General features: G+C 44.8%; 1 protein-coding gene across 6 annotated transcripts in view; it reads left to right on the top strand.

The window, feature by feature from the left end:
• Positions 1-1457: 1457 nt before the first annotated feature.
• LOC119401507 (venom metalloproteinase antarease-like TpachMP_B) overlaps positions 1458-14263 on the top strand; it is a 33320-nt gene continuing 20514 nt past the window's right edge. For 5 of the 6 annotated variants that reach the window (XM_037668373.2, XM_037668377.2, XM_037668376.2 and 2 more), the window contains exons 1-10: positions 1458-1520; positions 2304-2497; positions 3569-3664; positions 3745-3877; positions 4675-4716; positions 4828-4955; positions 5670-5741; positions 6484-6614; positions 7156-7205; positions 9856-9964. In XM_037668373.2, the coding sequence (XP_037524301.1) occupies positions 1475-1520; positions 2304-2497; positions 3569-3664; positions 3745-3877; positions 4675-4716; positions 4828-4955; positions 5670-5741; positions 6484-6614; positions 7156-7205; positions 9856-9964 (1001 nt within the window). In that variant the 5' untranslated portion in view covers positions 1458-1474. The remainder of the gene's footprint in view (positions 1521-2303; positions 2498-3568; positions 3665-3744; positions 3878-4674; positions 4717-4827; positions 4956-5669; positions 5742-6483; positions 6615-7155; positions 7206-9855; positions 9965-14263) is intronic. The other variant, XM_037668375.2, reaches the window with a different exon arrangement.

Genomic DNA, 14263 nt, shown 5'->3' with positions numbered 1-14263 from the left:
CCTATTTTGGTATTGACTTGTCCTGTAGCGCCCTCTTTTGATCTATTTGGCCACTTTGAGAGTGACGCCAAGCGACCACATGAGACGACAGCCCGGACCCCTAAGGTGATCCGCACTTAAAATGCGACAAGGAACACGTGTGCACGTAATGGTACACCGGAGTACTGCGTGTATGTTTTGGTTGTCGCATTTTCGTCCCAGTTTACTCACATGTTGGCTTGTATGCCCAACTTGGATTGTTGATACGTTGAAGGTACAAGAACACAGAACCGATACTTTGTTTCGTCTTGAATAGCGCTTGTGGCAGACCTGTTTTAAAACAGATATGTTTGTGTGTCATATTATGTCTGGTATATCAGGTATGTCATATTAGACACATAGTAAACGTCACATTAGATGTTAGTCTGCTTCATATATCCATTTCTTAAAAATTGGCCGCGTATCTGCGTGCTTCGCTGCAAATGTCGTCGAAAGACGACAGTCTTCTGCCGGCCGTACTACATGAGTCCTCCTCCTTTATGTTGAAACGCCGCATCTGGCTCATAGGGTCGCATTTACAGCGCAGCCAAAAAAAGATTGCGTTTTCAGCGCAGCCTAAGAAACATTAGGGTCTTTAGAATTACATATCTATGTATTTTCTAGTAAAGGAACACACCACCTAATTACGTATTGATGCTGCGCCTCAGGTATGCGTAACATTTGCTTTTTGATCGACAATGTTCACAACTATGAACGGCGCTACCAGTTCAAGATAGCTGGGCGTTCAGCAAGTGGTTAAACTTTGGCGGGGTGGCTGAATCGGGTGACAGACACAGACAGACAGACAGAAAGACCAAAATTTCTGCGTATAAGTTCCCTAAGAAAGACGATCGTCTTTAGGAATAATGGAGTATCTAACGTTGAGGCGCCAACTTTTTGTAAGGGGGACCTATAGTTTTATGAAGTAGGCAAGATATCAGTACAATATTGAAATTTAGTGGGGTTAGTTGCGGTATAAGAAAAGTGTCAAGTATTAGGACGAAAATAACAGGCGATGTTCGATCAACGGCAGTATCAATAAATGGTAACAGTAAAATAACACTATGATGAATTACCCAATAACTCACTTCTGGCGTCTCTGGGAAATGAAAGTCAACGTTCAAAATCAATTCTCAACTCAATTTATAAACTTTCCATCTCGCTAAAACACTATGCGTAGACGTAGATTGCTTGGTGACTTTTATCGGTGCTACTTAACGAAAGCTCATTACCATTTCATCCAATTAACAAATAACCAACTGACGCAAAAATGATTTCTAGATTTGAAAGACTAATGTTATCTCTGCTTGTGACATCATGACCGTCAGATAACGAATCGCTGATGGGGTCACGACTCAAATGTCACTTCGTCTCAAGTCCCTTAGCGACGCCCATATAAGCACAAATTTGTCAAGGTGGAAACGCGTCTTTTGTCCATTCGTTTGCGACCTCGATAATGGAACGGTTTTCAGTACTGTGGCTCTTCTGTTACTCACTTTTAGGTAAGCTGCAATTCTTGTTCTCCTTTCCCCTGCGTTTCGCTTGATGACGTAATCATTAACGGGAACATGCCACAAGTTCAGGGGAGTCTTGCAGTAATGAAAAGTACAAAAAACGGAATGTCGTGGGATGCAACGCTGACTTGTCTTCACCGACAAGTCGACCGCTTCGTTTCAATCGAGGGCTAAGGATGAAGGCATGTCCTGATGATCGAAAACGTAGGCCTTGACTTCAATGATACACCGCGTTCTTCATGTCACTCTTTTATTTTCCTTGTTCGACGACCCAATTAACCTAATTAATGATGCAAGTTCGACAAAATGTCAGTAAAGCACTGCTTAGTTCTACTCTCGAATGACAATAATGTAGATGACTTGATATCAGATGATACTAAATTCCATAGCAAATCGCCTGAAAACATTACGATAAATTCTCCGTAATTATTTTTATCTTTGGTGAACAGTAGATTGCAGGGGCTTAGTCAAGGGGGGGGGGGGGTTTCAAACTACCCGCCCCCTCGATATTTTTCAGTTTTGCTTGCGTATATATACACGCACACATACAAACGCACGCACGAACATACATAAAGTATGGTTTAACCCCCCCCCCCCCCCCCCGAAAGAAATTTCTGGCTACTCCCCTGGTAGATTGAGTTGAGCTGAAAATGTTGCGCTATGAAAGCAGAAGAGCAAACTAGCAAAACATTCTTGATCGTCTGCATGAAGAGGTTGTAGTGGACCCTTGAGCTGCCGCCCATTCCATCATCATGGTATTTTTTCTCGCAGTCACCAGCCACCAGGAGCCGTTACCACAGCACAGTGTGACAGTTTATCCTCAGTTATTCGAGAGTCGGGACAATTCATCCGAAAAGGTTCTCGTAGTTGCTGCTGGATACTCTCTTAATTTGAACAAAGCGTCGGTTCTCGCAGGAAGTGTCTTACTGCGAGATCTGACAGACACCGGTGTCATCGAAACTTACGTAAGTGTTCATTAAGGTGGCTTGTTGGGCAACTTGGTGCATAGTTATAGGTAAATGGAATTCCAGCAGCACCAAAGGAAACCGGAAGAACGAAACAAGAAAACAGACAGGAACAGGACGGATGCTGGACTTTGAACTGACTTTAATTCGAAGAAAGCGGGAACATGCCGATATGAGCATGCGCAGCAACAACAACAATGACATTGAAAGACACCCTGTCCCTGCACGCTAGAATCCTCATCAAGAAACCGGAGCTCTTTGCTGTTCAAGAACACAGATGGCGCGCGCACACTTATCAGGACCAAGTTTGTGAATCTGAAAGCACTTCAATAATTTGCATCCTTTCTGTTCCTGTGTCTGTTTTTCTTTCTCGATTTTCCGGGTTTTCTTTGGTGCTGTTGGCATTCTCTTTACCTAGAATAACGTAAGTGCAGACACTTAACGACCTCTATTTTGTAGGCTGCTTAAAGTTTCGCCGTTATGCTGAAGGCACAAAAGCGAGTACGATGCGCTGTTGCCAGCCACTCTCAGTGTTGTCTACTTTGAACTGTACGAACTGCTGAACCTGTGTAACCTTATCTATAGGTCTTTTGTAGCGCGTTTTCCCGGTTCGATTCCGTCACCGTAGGGGTCACTGCGTTTTCTGACGTCGTAGTGCATAGTATTTGACAAGTCTGGAACGAATTTATTGCTGTATATTTCACTGTCCTACATAGACCTAGTGAAGCACGGAACGTAGCTGCTCCTGCCTCGCCGGTTTGTAACTCGAAAGCTGGGAGCTAGATCGTTTACAATTTGCCTAAGCCGTGCACTTGCCTCAGGTCTATTTAAGAGTGTAAGAAGTCTCTTTAAGAGTGTAAGAATTCTCCTTTGTCTATATATATATAATATATATATATATATATATATATATATATATATATATATATATATATATATATATATATATATATATATATATATATATATATATATATATATATATATATATATATATATATATATATATTATGTAAGGGGTGACATTCGATTACTTCAATTATGCCCTTCTACCTGCATTTTTATTCCAAGATTGCCGGCAAGGAACACGAAAGGGGCCTCTACCAGGATTCTGACAAGCTGGCGTCACTGCTACTTAAACCTCAAGGGGAGGGACAGTATCACATAGTAAGACACCTTCAAAGACTTCCGCCCTATACGTGGGTTCTACGTGCGCGGCGCTGCAGAAAAGTTTCACATTCGTTTAGGTTGGGCTCCTCAACTCCACACACCAAATCCAGCCCGTCGAAGCCGTGGAAAGGTCTTCGGAAGGACTAATTGCCCACAGGATATTGCCGATCAAATTTAATGCTGGAATCAATGCTGCTATCAAAGCAGCCCGTAAGTACCTTCGGAATGCTTCGAGAAGTCGTGAACGTTCGCCCTAGTGTCCCCCTTCGTTATATAATGTGTGTTTGTCTAAAGGTACTACTTTGAAATAGACGATACTGCGGTGAAAATCGAAACGGAAAAAAAATGCATGCTGTAGGAAACCATCAATCGAACAAAGTAAATACGAAATTACACGGCGTGGCACAAGCGTAAACATTTATCTCACTGCTTCTTTTACGTCATGTGATGGCACAGGTGACTCTGTATCTTGAGAGACGGCTCACAAAAATTTGCGCATTTTCATCGTTGCCGCGTGTAATCTAATAGTAACGACGCATGCGCGTTTGTTTTACCGGATATCTTAGTTCCTACACAATGCGGGTATAATCTTACAATTGCGTATTCACTTCGTCTTGTTATAACAAGAATTTGTGGGGTTTTCGGTACGCAAACCACGATATGACTATGGGACACGCAGTTGTGGAGAGCCCGGTAATTTAGATCATCTGCTGCGTTTTACCGTGCGCTCGCATGGCACAGCACATGCGCCTCTAGCATTTCGCCTCCATCGATATGCTACTGCCTCTGCCCGGCTCTACCCCGTGGCTTCCGGGTCAGCAGTCGAGCACTGTGACCACTACACCGGCGGGCTCATCTTGTTGCCGTGTAGACCAGCATTACTTTATTAGAGGCATAGATACAACCTTCACATAGAGCAAAGCTTGTTTAGAACATGACGTGATTCAGTGACTGCACTGGCAAGTGATATTAGAATTTTGGTTATTAATGCAAACCGTCTCTTCCAGATGATTCTTATCAGGAACAAGTAGCGAACGTTAAGGTAGCTGGTGAGTCTTCTGGAACCTCAAAGTAACCTTTATAACACACTATCGCATTGCAAACACAGCTTGACCTGCAACTCGACTTTTTTTTTCTCTCTATGGGTTACTTTTCTGCAGCGCTGTCCATGAGACTTCCAGAAAACTTCACCATCGAGTTGGCCTTCTGCAGCGACTACTACCACACTGTAGCCTTCGGGAACGATACAAAAGCACGCGTCCAATACGTATTAACGCTGCTTCTCGCGGCAAGTATAATCGATTCATTCACCTTCATTTGTGTGTAAACGTGCAGCAGTAAGACCGCTTTAACTGAGCACGTACTCTCTACACCTGAAGGAGGTGGCGTACAACCACCAAGAAACTAGTAACCATATGTTTGCTTTCACCACGAACACGGCTACTTTGTAGTTGATGATGGTGGTGATATTGTTGTTGTTCTTGTTGGTGGTGTTGTTGATGCAACGACGCTTCGCCAAAACTTCCTTGGCAAGGCTGGCATGTCACGCAAACCAACAGCGCTCGTAACGCTGCTTGAGCTCCATCGCAGCCGTGCTAGTAATACGCGTTTTGAGCGAGTGGGCGTGTGGAATGGGCCACGGCAGCACTGGAGCGCTTGGCGGGGAATGAACCTATTGTCGCCCCATAGCTTAACATAGTGTCAAGTAAAGAGCATTCATGCAACACAGAAATCCTTATAAAAAATTGGAAAACATAGAAATACTTAAAATGACTTGCAAAAAAGCATAAAAGGGCAATAGCCTGACGAACGGGGCATGAGCTTCGCTGTTTGGACGGCTTTCATGGAGTGGAGCTGGCTGCTTTGTTTTTATTCATGTACGTGTGTCGTGGTTCTAGTAGCCTGTATTTATCTCACGTTGACCATCCTTCATCACTTTACACTTGGTTGCATTACAGGGAGTAACAGTTCAAAGTTCTGTTGTGCCCTCTTATAATCGCAGGTGAGCCTTCGGCTGCAGCAGCTCAGTCCTCCAGGTTTCATATCCATTGTTTATATTCAAGGCTCGTTTACCGTAAGCAAACCAACTCACTTTTTTATTTCAAATAATCAACTGTACAGGTTCAGCCACAGTTTCTCGGTCAGCATGAAAAATATTCTCGGAGCTAAATATCAGGAAAAGTGTGGAATTACGTAAGGCAAAACACATGAATTATAGTATGCAGCAATATTCGGTCAATTCAAAAGTAGAATAGAACATTATTGTTTTGCAAAAACTGCATTCTGTTGGCGACTCCGGTCATGCAAACTCGCATAGCAGCGCACTGGCTAATATGAGCTAGTGCTGAGTCACTGTTTGTATACTGTTTCTGGTTCTAACTCAATGCTCGCTACTTTTGACTAATTTCTGCTATCTTTTCATAGAGCAGCATGAGAAAATATTGCGCGGCACTACTATCGCTTTGCAGGCACGTAGCCAGGATTTATTTCGGGGGCGAGGGGGGGGGGAACAAGGCCTAATTATTCGAAACTCTTTCCATGGCAAAAAGAAAAAAAGCTGCCCGGGAATATAGAAGGCTGCAGGAATTTCGGGTAGGGGGGGAGGTCCTGCCCCCCCCCCCCTTGCTTACACAATTCTTTTATGAATTATTTGATCTTGTGCCCAGTATTTCTGCAATGGGGGGCGTAACTGCATCGATAAACAGCGTGTAGAGAGGTACAAAAAACGTAAAATTGAAGAACGCAAATAATATTTAAATATATTTTGATGGTATGAAAAGTGTCTCCCGTATACTTACAACTTCTTTTAATTCCAGAAAAAAGAATCTTATGTGTCCAAACTTAATGAAACTGTGCTACTTGGCACTGAAACGTTGCGCAGTTTATCAAAGTATGCCAGCAAGAAGACTACAATGCGCCGGGCAGACGTAGTCTTCTTAGCCACGGGGTAAGCATCGCTTTCTACTGAGGATTAATCTCTATCAGTAGGAGTTAGATAGAGTAGCACTTAGACGGATAGGATTCCGACAGACCTCTTGTGTTTGTCGGACTACTAGTTCTCGTTTTTTCAAATGCCGCGGTCATAATAAAGGATTCAACGAGCATGTGAGCATTGGTAAAGTGTCAGACACATTCTGAGCGACATCCTTATTGCAACACTCTAGGAAGGCAAGAAAATAATCAACGAATGTAGAGGTTCTTGACGTGAGTGTCCTTAAGGCGGGCACACACGTTAAGGTTGTATGCTTCGCTTCTCTGGTGTCTAAATTTTTCTAAGGTGAACCCTTGCCGACTAAGTCACCTTTTTGCCGTTCTCAGCAAGCTTCGCTTTGACAGCTTAATATGATACGCATTGATGACTTCTTCAGCAGACGCATCATGAAGTCTAAATGTGCCGGCACTTTCCTGTAAAAAGCTACAAAGAAAAACCCGTGTGTAATTAGTGTTTTCATTAATCTGGCTTGTTGCTTTTCTCATGATCATTTCAGGCGGGCAGTGGCACAGAAAGACGGCCAGACAGTCCGTTTCGGCACCGAAGGTAGGAGCATTACTGGTACTCGGTATTTATGAAATAAGAGCTAAAACTACGGCAAATATTGCAATAGCTGGAATGAAAGAATTCCCGAGTCCTATAACAGCAATCTTTGCCTAACATTGCAATCTTACTACAAGGCTCCTTAGTGTTATACGCAGCAACCTTAATCGCAATGATACAGGGTGACAGCGCAAATGACGAAGACAGAGAAGTGGCTTGCCACACACGAGCGCTTCTTCTCCGTCTTCGTCTTTTGCGCTGTCATCCTGTATCATGCCAAACCGACAAGACCAAACAGCTACCCTAGTGAACTTAATCAGAAACTGTCATTTTGCTTTTAGATTCCCTAATGTTATATATACAGCAGTGGGGGTCATGAAGTGTCATGTTGTTTCTTGATTCCTAAGAGTTATATGCCGTAGTCTGAACGATAAAAAATTTGGCAGATCCCACGTATTGTGGGAATCGATTTCATGAGAAGCAGTCAGCGAGTAGCAGCAGCCTGTGCCGGAATTTTTTTTTTTGCCCTGAGCTAAATGTTTCGAGTTGGATTGATATCATTTTGTAAATTGAGCAGTTTTGCGCGTACCGTGGACTTGCCTGGCACGTCGACTACACTGGCGTGTAAAAGGGTAGCTCGTGGACCGGCGCAATATTGTCACTCACGTTAAAGCATAGACGTCGCTTTCATCGCAACGAAGTGCACGCTGCGGTGCGATGATCTGCGTGTTAAAAGTAGCTGTTGGCGTATTCGAGCAACGCTTGGCTGTACCTTGCTGAGTCGCAGACGTACATATGTAATGCTTATCACATGGTTATAAAAGTGGATAGCCAACACTGAAACGACAATTGTTGTTGCCCCGACAACATGTTTTTATATGTTCTTTTTCTTAAGCAGTTTAATGCACTGGCGTGGCTGTGTGGTAGAATACTTGACTGCCATGCAGAATACCAGGGTTCCATTCCTGCTCAATTTGTGAATTTGTTGAGATTTATATCCCCTTAATAACGATGCGCACTCAAAATGCAACGGAGGGACGAATAACTATCTGGTATATTGATTAACTTGACCAGTATGGGGCAAGTCCGCCAGCTTGTAGTGTTAGCAGCGCTGCCTCGCGGCCACTTCCATACTACGCCCCAGATGATCACGTGACCACAAAAAGAACCGACGTGAGGTTCAGCTGATATTTTGTCTGCTGAGCGCATACGTGCGTTCATGTTGTTGTCACCGGCATTGCCGCCGTCGCCGTCCCACAGTGCCGACAAGTGATGAAGACAACATTCTGTAACTCGTAATCGCCGCGAATCACGACATCGCGAGTCATTTTCGCTTCGACCATTTGCAAAACAGTGATTCAGAAACGAAAGTCGTTTCAAGCAGCGACGACGAAGTGCCTGGGGACGCGCGCTTGGGTCATGCTCGCTGGTATGACTCAGCTGTATTATATAATTTTAGCGTGTATAGCATTCCGGTATGCGCAAATCGGTTTACGGAATATTCGGCTACCGAACGATGATATCGAGATCTTGTGACGCTTTAGACAATCACAAAGGTAGATACGTACGTTTCTTTGTTTTTGCCGTGGGTCTGTGACGAACGAAAACTTTGACAAGGCAACGCATTCGGAATTACGCCGCTGCCGCGAACGTACAACAGCAGAGAAGTAGAATACGTTCGATTTCGGATCCAAAAGAGTTGGCTGTCCGCCTTACTTCGCATAGCGTTCCAAATTCGTTGCTGTCAAATTCACTGCTTCGCCCTTGCGTCGAAACTGACTATTTCTTTGTTTTCTTGTGTGTGAAATAAGCGTACGTCTCAATTTTTACGTTTTTGTGTGATGTTTTTGAGATGTTACAGCTGCAGCGAGCATTCACGGCACACCAATGAGCTCTATCGTAATCAGGAATCATATTCCGATTCAAAATCCCGGAACCAGTATGTCACGCAATCTTCCCAGCAGCTGTTACATATGCCTAAAGCACTTTTGCCGAGAGTTTGTTTCCTAACATTTTATTGCGGTAACAACTATATGGACACTCTCGACGAGTTTTTGCCGACAGCGTCGCCATCACCGTCTTCTTCCGTATAAAGTCCAAATCGATGACATCCCCCCGCGCATTCTATGTTTTACCCGTGGATAAAAGCGCGCGATCGGGGCGACAAACGCGGCTGAAGCAGAAATGAAACGTGCCGACACATCTCCGTCGCATGGAGGGGGTGCGACGACTGCCGTCGATTGCTGCTCAAGCAGTGAGTAAACGCCCCACCCGTTTTGAAGGAGCATGACGAAACGAGGTGGGGGGGTCATAGAACTGCAACTGTGAACTTTGATTCTAAGGGCGCGGTCGCGACCGCTGGCGCGCGCGCTATCTCGTCAGGCATCAGCAAACGGCTCGTATACCCTTCTGCTTGCTGTGCTCTCAATGCGAAGAGACTGCGTGAAAAGCGCTTCTCTCCCTGGAGCGGCCGTATTCTTTTACACCAACGCTTTGTAGAGTTACGCGAGATCGAATTCAAAAGAGTTAGCTAGGTACCAGCCTTACTTCGTACAGTATTACAATTTGTTGCTATCTCATTCATTGCTTCACCTTTACGGTGAAATTGTGATTTTTTTTTACCCTCTCTGCATGTTGCTCGGCGGCCACACAGGATTGGCGTTTATGGGATCGGCGTGCACAAATAACAAGGTGGGCCTGGCAGTGGACGCCCCGAAATCATTTTCTGCAGTGCAGTCTATGACCCATGAAATAGCGCACTTGTAAGTAACTAAAAGCTAGGTTTTCTCTATTCGAATGGTCTGTTTGTAGGTCTCTGTATTTTACAGCTGTGTAGTTTTCTTCTGCTGTGAGAGTAGCCCCGTTTCCACTATGAACTTCCCATTTTAGGAGCGTATGGCAGCGCACATCTGAAACAACCCAGTTGAGAAATACGACAGATTTGAGACGGCAGGTTGAGACGGCAGAAAACTCTGACGTTTTGTCGTATTTTAGGACATGGAATGCCGTTGTTACCCTGTATTTTCTCGTGAGGCTCGGTTGGGCGTTTGTTGTGCCAACAGGTTCCGGACGTGCTGCGACAATTCGATTTTCGGCTTTATATCAGGAATATTTCTGTTGCGATAAAGCGGTGCCTTTTGTGACAATACATTTTACTGCGGTACTTCAATCATTTGTTCCAGTACTGTAGCTCTCTGTGGCTGCAACACACGCGCGACAGAATTCACTTTTGTGGTAGCGACACAAAATGTATATTGTACAACGGAATATTCTGTCACCGCATCAGGAATGTGTAGTAACTACAACGAAATTTTGTTGTAACGACATCAATTTCTGTTGCCTTCTCGGCAGGTCCTGTTGACATTTTCAACAGGGAAGGACGACATAGAACATAAGACAGAAAAAGCGCAGAATTCCAACTCAGTTTAGTGAGGCTCAGCGCTTTGTCTATTTCTATGTTCTGTATCGTAATTGTTTCTGATATGCGCTACCTGAAGCTATCATGACCCCTGGCGTAGTCAGAGGAAAGTTGGAGGGGGGGGGGGGTCAACTACCCCCCTCCCCGAAATTTTACAATTTTCTAGTTCTTCAAACAGCGCACAAACGCGACACCAAGAATAGACCACACAACACAAGCGCTGACTGTCAGCTCCTGTGTTGTGTGGTCTATTCTTGGTGTCCAGTTTCTGCGCTGTTTGAAAAAGTCTTGGTGGACCCCGGCATAAAACACTTTCGTGTTATAGCTACGTGTGAGTACCAAAAAGCCCGCTTAATCACCATTTTGACTTCAGTTTTGTACGTGTACATTCACACACTCATGAACACACTTCAATAAAAGTTCTGTTGGGCCTAGTTGACGCAGAGCCTATAAAGTGAAAACTTCAGCGCAAACCAGGACGCACCACAAAGAATGGATCAACACACATACAGAGTGGTTTACTCTACACCCCCCCCTCCCCCCACACAAACACGCACCGAAAAAATATTTCTGGCTACGCCCTGATCGTAACTTACCAGCAGGCTTACCAATATGTCTTAAATTTTTTTGCGGTTTGTCGGAAGCACTTCTTTAAGATGTGATTAGATTACCTTTTTTTTGAGAGAGAGGGGAGGGGGGGCTTGGGTGGTTCTACGATAGAAAAATTTCTGGCGGTGTAGAGTGAGTGTCAAGCTTTTTGATTGCTTAATTCACTTATCTTCAATTTTGTAAAATCATGTTTGCTGGTAGAGATACCGGTAAACGCTTACCTTGTAGGACTGGGCAGACTTTATAGATCTACTAGTAAAACCGGACACTGTCTTCTTAGTAAAGCCGATACTGTGTGCTTGAATTGCCGTGTTTTCATTATTACGGGGAACAAGAAATCGCTTTATAAGAACAGACTCCTGGGCTAGTTTGCTATTCATGAACACTAAAGAGTATAGCGCTAAAAACGACGAACACAGAGAAGGGAAGCGGACAAGGAACTGGCGCCAGTGTATTGTCTGCTTGCCTTTCTAGTTCATCGTTTTTTGAGCGATACTCTTTACAAAAGAAAATCCACTTTTTTATTGATTTACTTCAGACACAGAGTGAGTCTTGGATGGCAAAATTAAAGGCAGAACATTGTCTGCCTGTCTGACACTTTATCACTGATAGTATCGAATTCCTTGGTGGTGTGCGTCTGCATTATATTTTATTTCGTGCGTGAGTTCCTGTGCATAAAGTTTCGAGACGATATGCTGAATTGCCACTGATGGAAGTCGAACCCTTACCTGCCATCCATTATTTTGGTAACAAGGACGTTATTTCTTTTTCTCAAGCCTGCGGCTAGTAATATCGTCGAATTCCATTTCCCTTAGGGGTATCATATGTACGCTTAAATTACGTTAAATTAAAGACGCAGTTAGCTTTTTCTACACAACCTTGGCTTCATTATGAGTAGCATTCAAAGTGCTAAAATGTATACACTTTTCGCGGCTTTTTCATGTTTGCGTCAGTTAGCCTTAAGCTTCTGCGACGCTTAAAGGGGTCATGAACCACTTTTCCAAGTAATGATCTAATGACCTCAGTATCGGAGTTTACTGCCTCCCGAATCGATTGCCGCAAAAATTTCTCGAATCCGTCAAGAATCAGCGGAGTTACGGGGGTTTGGCGCACGCTCCCAGCGCTTTCTCTCTTTTCTCGTGCCGACGAGCGCACTGGAAGCTAGACAGGGAGGAACGGCACGGGGGAAAGAAGTTACGAAAGCGGGCGTCATGAAACGCGATCGCTCTCCCGCTGTGATTGGCTTGCGCGAGTGCGGCTACCGTGTACTGAGGAGTGCGGCGCCGGCAAGTGGCGGCACCCCGCGGCAAGAAGCGCATCTGATCCGAACGCCGCTCTCGATTTACGTCGGCTATCGGCCAATAAGCATGCTATGTCTCTTGCGACGTAAACTGGCAGATCCGCGACGTCAACGTGCAGACGCCCCGCCCAACGACGAGAGTGAGAACCGGCCTCTGTTTGAAAAGAGGGCGCCTGAGGAAACGGCAACTTCGCGCTCCGCTTGTGGCCTTTACGCGTCGCGCACGACTGTAATATTTGGCAGAGCAGTTCATAGCTGTGTCAGCTTTCCGCAGGATGTGTTTTTTCAACAAGCCCAAGGGGTGCTTCATGACCCCTTTAAGACGTACTGGTGGGCTATACATGGTTAGCCATGATTGCTCATGGCAGCGCATGTCAAAAGCAACGGTGACATAGAACCATAAGCACAGACCAAAGCGCTTACGTCTTTTAGCAGTAGAGCTGTTCTAGAGCTGGGCCGGATGGCAGATGCTTGTACACAGCAGTCACGCTCCGGTTCTCAGATACACCCATAGATGGCGTAACTGCCTCGCTCGCGGACGAAGCGGTAGCCGCACAGCAGTGGCGTAGCCAGGAATTTTGTTCGGGGGGGGGCTCACGTTGCAGCGCGACCTCCTCATTGAATTTTTAGAGCGACTAAGTATATGAATAAAATTTATTTATTTATTTATTTATTTATTTATTTATTTATTTATTTATTTATTTATTTATTTATTATATCCTCAAAGGTCCCATATGGGACTTTACATGAGTGGTGGGCGTCAAAAAATGGCGGTATCGATGAAGGTGTATGTTAGGATGTGGTTGAGTCTGCTTCCTGGATGGCATTTTTGAAGCGCGCAAAATCGCGGATGACTGCTGCTTCGTTCGGAAGGTCATTCCAGTCTCGGGTGGTGCGCAAAAAGAAGGGCTGCTGAAATGAGGTGGTGTGGGCACATGGCGGAATCACAGCATTTGGATGACTTGTGCGATGACCTCGATGGACCGGCTGGATGAGGTGGTTGTCACGCGGGGTTGAATAAAAGAATCTGTGAAAAAGGCAGAGACGTGCAATACGACGACGAAGAGCGAGGGTAGAAAGATTTAACTGGGATTTGAGGGCGGAGACGCTCGAGTAGCGGGAATAATCTGAAACAATGAATCTGGTTGCTCGGTTCTGTACTGACTCAAGTATTTCGATATGATTAGTTTGGTGGGGGTCAAAGACAGCAGCTGCATACTCAAGTTTTGGTCTGACAATGGTGTTATAAGCGAGTAGTTTAACGGAAGGTGGTGTCATGGAAATGTTACGGCGTGTGTACCCGAGAGCGCTGTTATCGGAGTGAATTATGTGATTTATATGGTCGCCCCAAGATAGGTTACTCGAAAGATGGACACGCAGGTATTTAATCGAGTCAGTAGCAGCTATATGACAGTTGTTCATTGTGTAAGTAGCCGGCGTGTGGTTTCGGCGACGATGGAAAGAAATTAGTAATGTTTTTTTCGCATTAAGGGACATCAACCAGGTGGTACACCACTGCTGAATGCGTGAGAGGTCATGCTGTAGAGAGGAGACATCGGTGGGGTTATTTATAGGGCGGTGAGGACACAATCATCAGCAAAAAGACGGATGTTAGATTCAACGGAAAGCGGAATATCGTTAATGTATATTAGGAATAAAAGAGGCCCTAGGACGATACCCTGGGGCACGCTGGACAAGACATGCGAGAGGTCGGAGGAGTGATCATTAACATGC

This window comes from Rhipicephalus sanguineus, chromosome 8 (assembly GCF_013339695.2).
Source record: "Rhipicephalus sanguineus isolate Rsan-2018 chromosome 8, BIME_Rsan_1.4, whole genome shotgun sequence".
Lineage (NCBI taxonomy): Eukaryota > Metazoa > Arthropoda > Arachnida > Ixodida > Ixodidae > Rhipicephalus > Rhipicephalus sanguineus.
Note: the sequence above shows the minus strand (reverse complement) of the source record. Positions and strands in the feature narration are given on the sequence as shown.